The sequence below is a fragment of the Malania oleifera genome, chromosome 3 (assembly GCF_029873635.1).
Source record: "Malania oleifera isolate guangnan ecotype guangnan chromosome 3, ASM2987363v1, whole genome shotgun sequence".
Taxonomy (NCBI): domain Eukaryota; kingdom Viridiplantae; phylum Streptophyta; class Magnoliopsida; order Santalales; family Ximeniaceae; genus Malania; species Malania oleifera.
In genome coordinates this window covers 67,945,371-67,962,330 of record NC_080419.1, presented here as the reverse complement: position 1 = coordinate 67,962,330, position 16,960 = coordinate 67,945,371, and the positions used below count along the sequence as shown (strand labels likewise).

Here is a 16,960-nt window from a genome sequence, read left to right as displayed (position 1 = left end):
GGGAGAAGCTCTATTTGACTCCATGTGTTGCACATTGTTTGGATCTCATGTTGGAGGATATTACAAAATTGAGGATCCATGCAACCACAATCCTAAAGGCTAAGCAAGTTGTGAAATTTATTCATAGTCATTCCTATGTACTTGCAATGATGAGGAAGCATTTCACCAACAACAAAGAACTCATCCTCCCTACAATGACGCGCTTTGCTACTGCATTTTTGACGCTTCAGAGCATTTACAAACAAAAGCTAGGCCTTCAATCTATGTTCTCTTCAAAGATGTGGTGTAGTTCTACATATGTAAAAACGTATGAAGGTATAAGGACTCGCTCAATAGTTTTATTTGACCAACATTTTTGGCCTCACATGGCTTATGTTATCAAGAGTGTTGTCCTTTTGTGTGTGTTCTAAGGGAAGTTGATTATGAGGAATAACCAGCCATGGGGTTTCTCTATGTATTGATGGATTCGGTGAAGGAAAAATTGTTCCAAATTTTTTTAGAAATGCCAAGAAGTATGGACCCATTTGGACAAAAATAGATGATCAGTGAACTCCACAACTTCATCACCCTTTACATGCTGTTGGATATTATTTAAATCCCCAATTGCATTATAAGGAGAACTTCTCTGATCGTGAAGAAGTGTAGAAAGGACTATTTGAATGCATGGATAGAATGTTGAGATATGAGGAGAGGCTAGTTGCAGACATCCAATTGGATTTGTTTGATAATGCACGAGGGGATTTTGGGACTCGAGTGACTGTTGACTCCATAATGTTGAGAAGCCCAGATAAAAATAATACTTCAGTAAATATTAGTTAATTAGTAGTATTGTATCCTTGTTTCTTCTTATAACTTGGAACTTAAACATGTGTTTTATTTTTTTTTATTTTTTATTTTTATTTTTTATTTCTTTTGTAGCTAATTGGTCGAAGCGTTTTGGGGCAAAGACCCCAAAATTGATGAAGTTTGCTATTCATGTTCTTAGCCTGACATGTAGTGCTTGTGGATGTGAGAGGAATTGGAGCAAATTTGAGCAGATTCTTAGTTTTTACAAATGCCATGTTATTATTGTTTCACTCAAATATGAAAATATCTTCTAATATCTAAAAGTTTAAATGGCTTAAACTCAATTGTAGATTCATACGAAAAAGACAAATAGATTAGAGCACAAGAGATTGAATGCTCTAGTTTACGTGAAGTACAACTCCTAGATGTTAAAGCTATTAGAGCTTTGCCCATGGTAGCTTTTGAAGGAGATGATGTTCAAGCAACACAAGCTTCTGGTAGCTCGCATTCTATACTTCCTAGTAAAAGGAATATTAGTGATTATTGTGAGAACTTGAATACATACATATCAATAGTCATTTTTGAATCTACTAATTTATAATTCTCCATTTCTCCTAACTCCTAACCTATAGCTTTATTGAATATCTAGGCACTCAAGACAAAGGCAAGAGGCCAATATTGGGCACAATTGAGGAAGATGATGATGTTGAAGTGGGAGAGGAGGAATTTATAAGTGGAAGAACTCCTACTATAGATGAGTTTGATGAACATGAGGACTTTGATGAAGGTCTTGATAGTTCCCTCTGAACTTTGTTGATTTAGATTTAGATTCTTAGAAATTAGAATCTTGGGTGATGAGACATTGTGATGCTTTAATTTGGATTTTTCTCTTCTTTTTGTAAAGTTATGGCTCATGCTTATTTTTAACATGCATTGTTTGAGTTTGTTAGCTAAAATTAGCCTATATGATACTTAAGAATTATATTTTTATTTTTTTCTCCATTATTCTAAAAATTTTCTCGTTTTTATACTATATATAAATTTATTTTATTTATTAATTATTTTAAAAAATATAGTCCCGGAATGTTTACAACTCAACACCTTGAGGCCTACGACTCAACGCCTTGAGGCTTACGCCTTGCCTCCCGAAGGGTAAAACGCCTCGCCTTATGCCTTCGCCTTTTAAAACATTGGGTGGGATACTAATTTGGGTTCTATATGTTCTTCAAAAATTCTATGGAAGGCTATTTCCCAAATTTATCCTCTTTATTCCCCATACTAAATTTTTGTTGGGTAATGGATGTAATGTTTGTTTTTGGAAAGACCTTTGTTTGGGGAATGTTGTTTTGTCCACCTTTTTCCTTCCCTATTTTGTTCGAGCTTAGGGTAGAATCATCCCATTTCATCTTTTATTGTAGATTTGGGTGGTCCTTTACCTTCTTGGGATTTTCATTTTAAGAGATCCTTGAATGATAGGGAAACATATGAGTTATCTTCATTTTTGGTCTTGTTAAATAATTGTCAGGTATCCTCAGATGCTATTAGACGATCCTAGTTGTTGGATCCCTTGGGGGTTTATTCTTGCAAATCTTTGTGTGAATTCTTAGCGCCAATTTTCCTTGCGCTCCACAAAATTATTTGGAAGGCCGAAATTCCCCCTTGAAATCAAAGCTTTTCTTTGGTTGGTTGTGATTAATAGGATAAATACTAAGTAGTAGTTGCATATTAGGAGGCCTTTAAAGGCTCTCTTTTCAAATATTTGCACACTTTGTTTTAGTTGCTTTGAATCTGCTCCACATCTTTTCTTGCATTATGATTTTGTATGGAAGGTTTGGAGCAAGCTATTCAATTTTTTTTGGAGAATGTTCGGTTTGTTCGGGGACGGTGGAGGAGCTTTGGCAGTATCTTTTGTTGGGTTTGGTAGGAAGAAGGAAAAGTACTATGTAATTGTGGTTTTTTGCAGTTTTTTAGGGCTTGTTAAAGGAATGTAACTTGCGTATATTTTTAGGGAAGAAGTTATCATTTTTGTTGGTGTGGGAGAAGATTCATTTTCTGGCTTTTCTATGGTCTCTGGGTAATGGAAACTTCAAGGGATGTGTTTTTTAGATATTCAACAAGATTGACATTCTTTGTTTACTTCCATGTCACGGTCTGCCTCTTTTCACACCGTTGTGAAGGGCCGTGTGGTGCTAGCTAAAGCACTCTTGCTTAACTAGCCAACCTATCATTTACCAACATTCATCCACGAAGCACTTTCATTAACATTCATTCAGATAGCAGCGGAAACAATAATCAATTCATGAAAGCCGTGGCAAGCAAGCAGTAAACATTGAAGCAAACGTAATTCATTAACAAATCCTCCGTTGACATGTTGTACTTAGCGAGGGAGGCAAGTAGGCTAAGCACGTTGACAATTGTCTTGAGTAGCCTGGCCATATGGTGTAATGGCCCTATTGCAACAACGCCTTAGGTCACTAGCTTGAGTCACAAAGAGCTTGTTACCATGTGTTAACAACACTCCATTCTCTAACCAAAAGTGGCGTGCTTTACCCTCTTCTACCAATTTTATAAGGTTTTGGGCAGCTTGATCTTTGAAAAGGTTCTCTTTAATGGATGCCCACATTGTCATGGTATCTTACTTAACTTCAAGTGTGTTACTAGTTGTAAGACCACAAGCTCGGCCTTTCTGCTCTGTGCATTTGCAACTTGATGTATTCATCTCACCTAGTGCTTGAAAGAGAAATCAAACTCTGTGAGGAATTCTTGTGAACAGGTTGGGGTATAACTTAGGTTATGTAAAGAAATGACTGACATTCAAGCTATTTCAGTTCACCACGAACATAGATCTAAATAGGTAGTAATGCCACCGCATATATAAACCATCACTACTAGCATCTCCTTCTCTTGAGTTGTGTGCTTTTGCTCATCTTCACTAAGTTTACGACTCTTATTGCAATAGCAGATCCATTTTGTAATAGGACTTCACCAAGGGCATAGTTTGATGCTCTTCATGATGTCCAAAAAAGCAAGATTTGGATCCCATATCATGGTTTCCTTCAAATTGTTGAAAGCTCCCTAACACTTCTCTATCCAGTTTCATTGATGACCGTTTTCAAGCAATTTGGTTCACGGGACAGTCTTCCTGAGTACCCTTCCATGAACTTGCGATAGTAATTGATGAGTCCAAGAAACAAACATAACTTCTTGAATTTCATTGGGGTCATCTAATATTGAATAGTTCTCACCTTCTCTATATCCATTTGGATGTGACCTTGTTTAACCATATGACTATGAAATTTGATACTCTTTTGAGCGAAAGAGTACTTCTCTTATGAAATTTGTGACTCTTTTGAGTGGAGTACTTCTCTTTCGGGGTTCCTTTGGGTGGTAATCCTAGGGCAATAAGTTCTTGGCTCCTATGTTAGAGATGGTGGCTAAGCGTCTAGATGGGTGGAAAGGTACTTTTTTTTCCATAGGTGGTCATGTCACACTTATTCAATCTTGGCTTTCTAGCATTTTTCTTTATTTTTCCGTTTTTAAAGTTCCTATGGGTAGGTCTTTACAAAGAGTAAGCTTCAATTGGTGTGGGATGGGGGAGAAGGATTATTTGGTTAGGGGGAGGTGATTTGTAGGTCTAAAATGGTGGGAGTGATGGATTGAGGAAATCTGTGTCTAAAAACATTGGCTTGATGAGTGATGGTTATAGAGGTTTCCTTTAGAGGAAAACCCTTTTTTGCCTTGAAGCAAATAAAAGTAAATTTTGCTTACAAAAAATGGGTGGGCTACTAATGCAGGGTTTAGATAATCTTTTGATTTTCTATGCACATGAGTAATGGATTTTGTATTCATTTCTCAAAATACCCATGGGTGGGAGATTCGACTCTTTTGGTGTTGTTTCCTTGTTTGAATCATCTTTCTTTGTTGCATAAGGGTGTTGTTTCTTCCTTTTTCATTTCTAATAGAGATTTTTTTTTATTTGGGATTTCCACTTTCATGGAACTTCGAATGATAGAGAGGTGGTTGTGCTTGTGTGTTTGTTGTGGCTGTTGGAGGGTTGTTATTCTTTCAATGGGGAGGACGTGAGGAAGTAAGGGTTGGAATCTTTGGGTGTTTTTCTTTTAAATCTTTCCTTTAGTTTTTGATACGAGAGAACTTGTCTTTTTCTCTATATCATAATATTTGGAAGGCCAAAGTTCCCTCTATAATTAAGGCTCTTATTTGGTTGGTTGCTCTCAATAGAGTCAACACTAAGAATCTGTTCCAAAGTTTTGACAAAACAAAATCTTTTGCAAAGTAGGAGGCCTTCGATGGCATTATCACTAAATTTGTGTGTTCTTTGCTTTGATAGTTCTGAATTTTCTCTTTTTTTTTTAATTGTTCTCTCTCCCGGAGCATTTGGAATACACTCTTTAGAGTTCTGAAGAAAGCTGGGTTTGTTTGGGGTTGGTGGAAAATACGTGGGCTACTCTTTTTTTTTTTTTTAATCTTTTGTTTTTTTTGTTTTTTTTTTTATTATAATTTTATCTTATCTTCTTTTCAGGAGGATATCTTATTTCTGTAGTCTTGTACATTTTTCCTTTGTCAATATTATTCTTTTTCTTTGACACCCCCACCTGGTTGGAAAAAAGGCACATGGCATGGTGAGCTTTTTTTTTTCCATCTAGAGTGTATGACAAATTTGATGGTTTAAGTGTGTGTTTTGGGCTAGTGTAAAGGAATCAGAATAAAGGTTGCTTACATAGTTGTCAAGTCGAGATTTGAATCGTGAATCAAAATTGCAATTTAGTGAATCGTGAATCGAGAATTGAATCGAATCGTAAGATTCGGTACAATATTTGAAAAATTGATTCCAAATGGCATGCACTTATGTACAACAAAATAAAATAGCAAAACATATTGAAATTTCTACAAATATGGATAAATCATGTTGTTAATTGGAATGATGCTTGCTGTTAAAGACTTGAAGCAAGTTTTGTAGGTTTGAATCCTACCATGATCTATTTAACTCTACATATATTTATACAAAGGAAAGACTAGTCATATACAAAAAGATATTCCATGATTTATCCATCCCATCTCTATCAAGTATCAATGATTCTCCAAATACGATCATACTTGTCTTTTGATGGTTAAAGTTTTGGGCAATTTGTTCTTTTGCTCTATCCATGGCTTCATATATATACCCCATTGCCGGTTTTACATTACCGTCAACAAGCCTTAGAACTTTCACAAGTGGGCTCACACACTTAAAGCAATACTTTATTGCTTTCCAAAACTTATCATTTACAATAATAATATGGTTTAGCTTCCAATCTAGAAGCAAATTGACTCATGGCCCATTGCTTTGATACAAACATGGCTCAAAGAGTGAGTTTGTTTTCATTAAGACTCTTCAATGTGAGAAAAGATGTAGCAAACCTGGTCACCTCAGCTCTCTTCAATTCTTTTTCTAGAAAACTCTCTAAACATGTTAAGCACCCTTATATGTCAGTAAATGAAGACACGCACCTCCTTAGCCTTTTGAATTGTATTATGAAAGATATGCAAATCTCCAATATCATGCAAAATTAAGTCAAAGCAATGGGCTGCACATGGAGACCAAAATATATGTTTCCTCTCCTCCATTAGCAAATCACCGGCACCCGCATAAGTTAAGGCACTATCCATCACCACTTGAACCACATTTTCCCCTCCAATCTCATCCACTAGTGAGTCAAGCAATTCAAACAATTTATAAGCATCCTTCACCACACTTGAAGTGTCTATTCATTTGAGAAAAACTGTGCCACTAGGACTATTAACGAGAAAATTTGTGAGATGCCTTTGTTTTGTGTTGGTCCATCCATCTAACATCAAAGTACATCTGGTCTTCACCCATTCTTTCTTGTATTTTTCCATAATTTGTTTGACACTATCACCTTCCTTCTTAAAAAATGTGACTCTAGCCTTATGTTAACTTGGGAGCTTCAATCCCTTTCTGCATTCCCCAACCATCTTTATCATTGATGCAAATAATGGAATCTTCACCAAGTTGAATGGTAAAGCATGTCCATATAAAAATCGGAAAATTCTTTGAACCTTTGACTCCCTATTTTTCACCATTGCATTTAAGGGTTTTGCTTAAACCCTTTCCCTTTTACTCCTTTTGCCCTTACTTACAAAGGTATCCATGGTGCCTCGTCTCTGTCCTCCTATAATTAGAACTTCTCGTTCTTGTTCTCTAAATTCTTCTTGAAAAATTTCTTTTTCATTGTCAATATTCTTTTTTTTTTACTCCTTCCAAAAGATTGACAAATTTTTCCCTCACCTCTTCTGGACACTTCTTACAAGGAGCAACATTATCATGATCCCCCGCAAAGGGATGCTTCATTCTAATTATGCCACCCCATATTTCAAGCCCACAATAGTTGCACTTCAAGTGCATCCTATTGTCATTGATTCGGGAACAATGATCCCATATAGGATCTTCACTTTTTGTGTTGGAAGTCTTTCTTGTATGCATAGCACTTGAACTAGAAGCCATCTTCCCACACATTAACACTCAAAATCTCAAATAAGCACAAACTTTCCAAGTCAAATTTCAATCTTCAACCTACAAAAAACAATGAATAACATATTCAAAAGGAGAAAGAAAATACTAAAGAAGGATAATAAAATTATATAAATATATAATACTATAACTATATTAATTAATACTTAGTTACTAATTTATTATAAGTTTATAACTCTATATTTTATATATTGATATATAATATAATATGAGTATAACACTATAAAGTATAATGATTTATGAATAATTGAATATTATAAAATATTAATATATGACAAAGTTTAATAGTGAATAGTCCATTATATTTAACATTTAAGTATTTCACAGGTGTATGCATTCTTTTGAAAAAAATAAGAGAATTATTCAATCACTCAAGACAAGAAAATATTAATAAAAAATTAAGCTTTGTGGTTTTTAAGACTCTATTTTAAGAGAATGTGTCATAAAAAACAATAAATATTTGAACTTTATTGTGTTTTATAAGAAAAAATATCATTTTTTTTTTTAATGTATAGGCTTTCTTTAAAACTTTTAAAACTAAAATAAGTAGAAAAAGACAAAAGTAAATTAAAAGTGTACAAAAAACTAATTAAAATATATAGATGAATAAAAAATTGAAGGAAAACAAAATAAAGCTACCTGCCTATCACTCAATCAGCAGATTCAACATTGAGTCTTCTCGGTCTGGGCTTCTCCCTTGTCACGATAAAAGCAACTGCCAAGTGCCGACTAATTCTTCAATGGTACAGAGAGCAACCAGCCCCTCTTCTAGTTCTTTTGTCTTTCTATGGCAGAAAAGGAGCAATAGAGGAGAAGACCGGTATTGGTAGTCCTTCGAAGCTCAATCTCAATGGCAGTAGTAGAGCACATAGCAATGGTTGAAGAGAGAACAGAGGGGTGCTAAAGCGAAGGCCAAAGGTCTTGTTTCTTCTCTTCTTTGGGACAGAAGCTATGTAAAGGGCACAACTAACAAAATCATGAAAAAAATTTAGGGGTAAAATTGGGTTTTTATTGGCCTCTAAACCAGTCGGGCATGTACATGCCGCCAAAGACTAGAATTGATCAAAATGCATGATTTGATTTGATTCATCGATTCACAGTCTGAATCGCTCGATTCCCCTATCGATTCGACTCGATTTACATCTTGTTCAAGTCGAATCGTACGATTCGAATAGAGAATCGTGATTCTAACAACTATGGTTGCTTATTCTCAATAAACATTTTGTGATTGTGAATAAGCAACCTAGGGAGAGATTTAGGGCTTCTTGGGCCTTTTGGCGAGGGAATCCCTTGTCTCTGTTCTCCTTTACCTTGATTTGTTGAGTGCATTGATTTTGCATGCTAATGGATTAGTGGTGATTAGAGGTTTAAGAAGATTTTGGGGGTAGTTGACATCAATATAGATCATATTGACTTGGAGTTGTAAGGCTTTAGCTTGTTTTGTTTCTTTGGCTTTTTTCTTGTTTAGATTTTTCCCCAAGGGGTAACCTTGCTTCTATTGATTTTTGGGATTCTGTGGTTGAGAGAGTGAGTGGGAGATTGGAGGGTTGGAAGAGGATGTACTTATTTTTTAGGGTTCATGCTTTCTTAGTAGTCTTTCCCTTTCCAACATTTGTATCTTCTTCTTCTTCTTCTTCTTCTTTTCTCCCCAATATCTATTTTTAGAGTTCCTACAAGCATGCTGGTTCTCATGAAGCTAACAAGAGATTTCTTTTGGTTTGGTATAGGGGATAATAGGAGGGATCATCTTGTTAGTTGGTACATGGTTATGAGACCTAATCGGAGGGGTTGGGGGATTGTACTTGGAACTTGGTAATTTCGTATCTAGAAGCGTATTTTTAGTTGAAAAGTGGTTGTAGGGGTTCCCTTTAGAAGTTAATTCCCTTGGAAGTAAATATGGAGTTCATGAAAATGGGTGGGATACTAGAGGAAGTGATAATTTTTTGTAGACATGTCTCCCAAAGTTCATCTCCAAGGTTGCTCATTTGTTCTTTCCACTTACTCGATTCAAAGAAAGCAATGACAATAATATTCAATTTTGGGAGACTCTTTGGGTAGGAAAAGTTTCTTTGGAGGTGCTTGTGTTCATAATGCACAAATTGCCTCCTTTTATTCTTTGAAGGTGCTCTTTTTTTAGGGATTTCCCCTTATTTAAGAGTCTTGATAAAAGGGAGGTTGATGGGCTTACTACTTTGCGAAGTGTTTTGGATTCTTTTGTTTTGCAAACTAGGAGTCATGTGAAGGTTTGGCAAGGTAATTCTTTGGGCTTTTTTCTTCCTAATCTTTCTTCCTTAATTTATTGAAGCTTTAAAACCCTAGCCGCACCCCCCCCCCCCAACTCAAATAAAAAAAAAATTTATATCATGTCATTTGGAAAGCTAAGGTTCCTTTCAAGATCCATGCTTTTGTTTGGACTTTGACTTTTAGCATGATTGTTTAGGAGAGTCTTTATGGACATGTGCGATGTATGCTGTGGTTTGGAATGTGTAGTTTGAGCACAAAGCAAGAAATTTGAAGGCTCAAGCAACTTCTCTCCATTTGCGTAGGGACATAGTTATCTTCCTTGCTGTTCTCCATGTATTACTATTGCTTCATTTTATTAATAAAATTTTATTGTCTCAAAAAAATTGTGAACTGAGAATCGAAAATCAACTTGAATCGTAAGATTTAGAGCAAATTCAAAAAATCTATTATATGATAAATGTATATACGTAAAACAAACAAAGAAAATTAAAGTGACATTTTTTTTATTAAAATTAAATGCTTGTGTACCCTGATATACATACACTTTTATTCATGGATTAAAAAATATACCATGTATCAGAAAGTTTAAAAAGTAGAAATAACTTGCATATGAAATGGCAAAACCTTGAATTTTTTTCGTATCTAAGCACTTCTAGCTTCAAAACAAACTATTTTGAGGAGAATCAAACCAACTAATACTATGGAATTGTGAAACTTTATAGAGAAAATTTATGAAATTAAATTTTAAAAATAAACCAAAAAAGATAAGAGTAGAAAGATTTTGTTTATTTTGATTCTGAAGGCCTTTCAAAAATGGTTTAAGGCTTTGTGTTAAGAATTTATGAATATTTGGATTTTTTAATTAGTTTGGTTTGACTTGGAACCAAATGGATCCCTTGGATTTGGGTCATATGTGAATGCTTATTGAATTGTGAACCGTGAGATTTGAATCATAATTCATAAGATTCGAATCAACAAGCATAAGATTCGAGGTGTACTCTTGCTTATTTTGATTTGGCTACTAGGGGCTAAAGGATGGAGGGGATTCCTTGGAGGACTCCTCTCCTAGCACAAACCAAAGAGGTTGTTAACACTATGGAAAAAAGAAAAGCCGAGTGCATGATTTAGAGGGTTTTCTTGGAAGTTTATCACAACATATTTCTAGATCCCAATACACCCAATGCCAACTAGCTGCTAAAAAGCACAAATCGATTCGAATCAATTGGCTAGTCAATTGTATGATTTGAGTTGAGAATTGTACAAGTTTGACAACTATGCTTTTCTCCCTTTGATTTCATAGTTTATATTTAGTGGCCCTTATTAGTCTTGTATGAGAGTCACTTTATTTTAATGTTTCTATTTGTCCTAGTAGAATTTGGAGTCTTATGTTGTCGTTCAATTCAATGGTGAACTATTATGGAATTTTCTAGCTCAATAATTTTACTATTGAACTATTGCATGAAACAAATGTAGTCCTGAGTGTGATTTTTAAGGTGTATAATTGTGAAGCCTGCTGATGGTTATATTGGTCATTTTTGTATTATTAGTGTGTGTTAGTGTTACGTTAATAATTGTGAGTTAGTAGGGTATTAGGGTCTTTGGTATGTACTTGACATATATTGTAAATAGAGGGAAGACCTATCATTGTGCTTAGGTCTTCTGTTTTACTCATTACTTCAACATGGTACCAAAGGAAGATATGATCTAAACCCTACCACCAAACCAAATCCTAAACCCGATCGTCCTATTAAAATCTACCATTATAGAAGGATCAGCATGCCTTTAGAGGTCAGGAGCAAGTCTAGAGGTCAATGGAAAATACTGCAGTCGCTGGAAACTTCCTAGGCAGTGTTGACTTGTCAGAATCTCAAGAATGCTTCTGTATTCACAAAACCAACACCATACTCATTCTCAGAATCCCCCTCTGATCTGTAGGTGTGTGAAATCTCGTTGCTGGAGGACCCACCATGCACCCCTATGTGCTGGCTAATCATTGGTAGGTTCATCCCCACTTGCCGACATGTGAGAGAATTTTTTTGCAGGTTTTGCCTTTGGTTTCTTCCAAAATTCTTAAATCCTTCCATAGACCATAATACCAAGTTGCTAGTCGCTTATTTTGGTGAAAGTCCTATTTTTTTTTTTTTTATCATTCGCTCTTGATAACTTATTAGTTGCCGTTGTGTGCTATTCATGTGATTGGTTGGTCCCTTGGGGCGGTGGTAATGTGTGTAGGCTAATTTTTGAGGACTCTGGCAGTTGATATTCTTGTTTCTTGGTGACTTGTTTGTGGTTGAGTCAGTGTTTAGCCTTATTTGTGGTTGTTTAGGTTTTGGAAGCTCACTTTGTTTGTCATTGATTTTATTTGTGAGTGTTGGGATGGAGTTGAATCCCAAAAGTATATTCCCTTCATCGCTGCCACAGTAAACAACCAAAAATTTGGATAGAAAGAATTATGTTTGGTGGTTTCAAGTTGTTAAAATTTATTTGACAGGCCTAGGTAAATCTAAAAACTTGTTTTAGTCTAGGGCCTCTAGGCCTTCTGATGATAAAAGGAAAGAAGCATGGATTTAGGAAGATGCACTTATTGTTTACTTTTATGGAACTTGATGGAACAACAAATTGCATAGATGTCCATGCATTTGGACATGTGCAATGATATATGGGATTATGTCAAGCTTTTGTATTCTAGTAATATTACTCATATGTACAATCTATCTCTAGAACTTTCGGTTACAACAGGAGATAGGAGTGTCATAAAGTACTTGCAGAGATGAAGCATATCCATGAGAAGCTTAAGGTTGTGCAACTTATAATTTCCAATGTTCGTGAGATGCAAAAGCAAAGGGAGCATATGTCAATGCTTCGGGTTAGAGAGGGTTTGAAACTGGAATTTGAGGTTGTGTAATCTTAGAATTTCGGTAGTGCATAGTTGCATCCTTTGCCGATGTTTATTTTTGCATATTCGTGCTTTCTCCGGCACACAATCCCCAACCTTTGCATATGGGTTGAAATTGCTTTTACTATGTAGGGTGATTTTGATTTTCAACCAAGTAGTCTCAAAAGTTCTCGAGGCAGTTCAAGTGGATGTAGTGGAAGAGATGGACGAGGTAGAGACCCTCCTTGCAAGTGCCCTCATTGGGATCTCCACAGTGAACCTCCTTGTGTCACCAATGCAGCCACCACAGATTCCACACTTTCAAGCCCAAGTGGGGAGCGGCATATTGTATCAATGTTAGAGGAAGATTGTTCCAAATTCTGGCAGCATGAAGCATCCCATCGAGCTTCCCTACTCATAGCATGTTTTGCTCAGACATGTAACCCTACAACTTGCCTCTTCTTCAATACCTCTCGCCCTAGTCCTTGGGTTATAGATTCAGCTGCTACAAATCATATAATGGGTATACCTAATTTCGTCTCTACTCTTTAGTATACTAATAACTTACTTCATGTTGTTCTTGTTGATGGGTCCACTACTACCATTAAGGGAATAGATACTGTAAATCCTACGTCCTCTATTTATTTTCCTTCAGTTTTGTATATTCCCAAGTTCCCTTACAAACTTGTGTCAGTTAGCAAGATTACAAAATCCATGAATTGTTCAAAAACATTCTTCCTTGATTCTATGGCCATTGAAGATTTGAAGACGGGGAAGACGATTAGCAGAGGGTGTGAAGCTATGGGCTTTAACACTTTGCCTTTATCCCTTTCTATTGCCTCCATTGTTGCTGCGAGACCACTTTGCTTGTTCGTATACTTCGAAAAAGGCTACGTGCTATAAAAAGGATAATGCCAGAGTACTTCAGCACCCAATTCACTGCTATATGACTTAGTTCGGTATTGTTCAAAATCATCTTGTGCGCATGCTCCTCAACTGTATGGGGTTGCAGAGGAGAAATAGACATATCCTTAAAGCCACTCGCACCTTTATCTAATGCATGTTCCTAAGCTGTTTTGGAGTAATGTTGTACTCATCGCCTGCTATCTTATTAACATGCCATCCTCTGTTCTTAGTGGTAAAATTCCCTATTGGTGGTAAGATTCCCTACTCTGTTCTCTTCCCTAATGCTCCTCTGTTACCTTTGCCTCCTCGTATATACAGTTCCTTTGTTCATCAGCTAACCCCCTGGGTGGATAAGTGGATCCTCATGCTATAAAATGTGTCTTTCTGGGCTACTTATGTACTCAAAAGGGATATTGTTGTTATAGTCATGTTCTGCATTGGGTTTTTTTGTCTCTGCTGATGTTACCTTCTTTGAGTCCATGCCATGCTACTCTTAGTCCCTAAGTGCTTCTTACGTCAATCACTTTCTTCCTCTGGCTAACCTTCCATATTCTAGTTTGTCATATTTACTTAGTCATCCACCTGTGTCTCCATGTAGTTTGAGTCCTTCTTATCATATTGATCATTCTAATTTGCAGGTATATTCATGATGGCTGCTCTAGGGACGAGAGTTCCCTCCAGCTTTTATAAGTATGCCTTGGCTTCCTTGTTTGATGATCATATTTTCAACAATGTTGATCCTATTATTGTTGTTCGGAAAGGTATATGTACAGATGCACAACATCCCATCTCCAACCTTTTTTGCTACAAATTTGTGTCACTCTTCTGTTATTGTTTTGTTACTACTCTATCCTCAGTTTTTCTTCCTAAATCTGTTTCAGAAGCCTTAGCCCACTCTAGTTGGAGAAATGTAACAGTTGAAGACGTGTGATAATGATACTTGGGAATTGGTATCTCTTGACCCTGATAAAATTGTGTTTGGTTGTTGCTATGTATATACTATGAAAGTCAGCCTTGATGGTTGTGTGGCTTGTCTGAAGGTGCGACTTGTTGCTGAGGGATATACTAAGGTGTATGGTTTGGATTATTCACACACATTGAGAATTAAGGATTTTTGTGTAACCATGAGAGGCAGGTCTAAATATTGAGAATTATGCTCTAAATTTAGTCTTGCTTTGATTTTCTCTCTTTATTTTGCCATTTATTCCTATTATCTTCTTTTGGCTTTCTCATTATTTTCTATCATTTCTTGCTCATTCTTTGCTGCTAATTGGTCCTGTTTGGAATTTTTTTTGTAGTACAATCAATTTTCAAGTCATGTTGATCCAATATTACATATCCTCATATCCATGCCATTTCTTTTTAAATCTTGCTATCAAGCAAGTCTGAAATCGAAACCATGATTTATTTCAGCTAGTGTTTGAAGTAGTTATGGTATCAAATGTTTTAGAAGGTTCAATCAAGGCTCGCCTCACGGCAAGGCAGGCCTAAAATGCCTTGAGGCTCTATCCAAAATGCTAAGTATTAAAAAGGCTAACACATTACACGCTAAGGCTTACACATTAATATAGAAGGCAAGCCTTTTGCGCCTTTTTAGTTAAGGCTTATGCATTTTCAGTGTGTGAATCTCAAGTTAGATTTCACTAGAAAATTCTAACTCTGTGTATATATATAAAAGGAATGTCATAATATGAGTGGATTTCTAAAACTCTTGAACCTCAATCTTTCCAAAATAATTAAGAGTTGTATCTTAGATCTTGAAAATAATTTGAACTTTGTAATGCTATTGATGTTATGGTGATCTTTTGTCATGATTTATATAATGAATTCAAGTTAGCAATTTTTGAATGCCCAACAAGGAGTTTGCAATTTGTGATTTTATTAATTTTTCATTATTTGTAAAATATATGTAATTTATTTACATATTTTTATCTGGAAATAGATTCTCAAAAGGCTTAGGTCCCAAACCTTTTAAGCTTATGTGTTGCCTCTTAAGGGTTAGAAAACTCGCCTTACACCACCTCATTTTAAAATATCTATCATCTGATGAACCTTGGTCAAGAACTGCTTGCTTAATGGGCACTTCTTTGTTTTTATTTTCCTTTTTTGGTGATTCTTTGGTTGTCATTTGATTGATCATAGCATTTTGGTCACTGTGAATCTTTTACTAGATGGGTTATCATTTCCATAAACAACAATGTTGGATTTTAAATTGCAAGTATCACCCAAATGGATGTGAAATCACAACTTGTGATTACTGGAATTCTGATAGTCCATAGCTTTATTATAACTTGATTTTTTTCCCCTTTTGAGTCTTGTGTTGTTTTTGACCATGTGAATTTTGGGATTATTTTATTTGATTTGTCAAGGCTACATTCTATTTAGTTTTTTTTTTTTTTTTTTCTCTCATTGTAGGGAAAGTGTGAAGCTACATATTTTATCGTGGTTTTACATCATCTACGATCTGTAGTGATTGCTGTGCGAGGAACTGAGACTCCTGAAGACCTCATTACTGATAGTCTATGTAGGGAATGCATCCTTTCAGAGGAAGACTTGGATGGTTTGATAAAGAAAGTCTCTCTCTCTCTCTCTCTCTCTCGGTCATGGGTCTATGTACATGCTTATATATACTTTGTGCGTGTGTATATGTGTGTATTTATTTATTTATTTATTTATTTATAGCATGGTTCAAATTAGATCATTGGAAACAAATAGTTTTACGACATGTTTTTGGCTGTAGATTTTTGTATGTCCATTACTATAAAATTGTTCATGTAAATATTTCTTTTTGGTTTCTTAAAATTTTCACCCTAGTCAGCTACTGTGTGTGCTTGCATCAATTTGTTGATCCCCCAATGTCACTGCATCTTTGGGAGAGGCATGATGACAGGAGCAACATGTGTGCAACCTGGTAAAACTTCCTGCCCTTTGTCAATGCAAAATCTAACACACTATTTTCTTAATATCAAGCTTTTCAGATGCTGTGAAGCTTATTGGGTGTGTTTTTTGAAGAACAGACGCTAGGTTCAACTGGTTTGAATATTTATACAAGACTGTTAGGTTCTACTGGTTTTAATATTTCTACAAAGCCTTTCTAAATATAGAGTTTCTGCAGAAACTGGAAAGGTACATCATTTCTTTACCTGCAATTGTTTGTAAAGAAATATTACCCAACAATCAACTTGTTGACAATCAATGTGGGTATTTTATGCACTTTTGAACCCCACTACGTATGTATATAGGTAGGTTATTCTTATGCTTCTTTTACTTCTAAAGTTTTTCACCACTTCTTGTTCAACTCACATGGCACTACAAAAGGGGATCTCCACCTTTAAATTGAAAATTCACCTTAGGATCAACTTTGGGTTCTATAAAGTCATAGAATGTTTCAGTTGAAGTGGTCAAGTTGAAATATTATATTTGGGATTTTGAAGCATTTTCATTGTGATGATTCTAAGTTTGAAATTGGCCAAGTTGAAGTAGATAAGGCATGATAGGAAACTTAATATCCAATAGGTTGAGATCCAAAAATGGTGCTAGTCTTCTAATCTTACAAGATACACTATGCATAGGAACAAGGAATCCACACACACCCACTT

General features: G+C 35.6%; 1 protein-coding gene across 2 annotated transcripts in view; it reads left to right on the top strand.

Annotated features, from left to right (window-relative positions):
• LOC131152103 (uncharacterized) overlaps positions 1–16,960 on the top strand; it is an 88,788-nt gene that overhangs the window by 49,144 nt on the left and 22,684 nt on the right. For both annotated transcript variants that reach the window (XR_009135845.1, XM_058103747.1), the window contains exon 8: positions 15,777–15,931. Coding sequence is in view for 1 of the 2 variants with exons in the window: in XM_058103747.1 (XP_057959730.1) it covers positions 15,777–15,931 (155 nt within the window). In the remaining variant the exon portion in view is untranslated. The remainder of the gene's footprint in view (positions 1–15,776; positions 15,932–16,960) is intronic.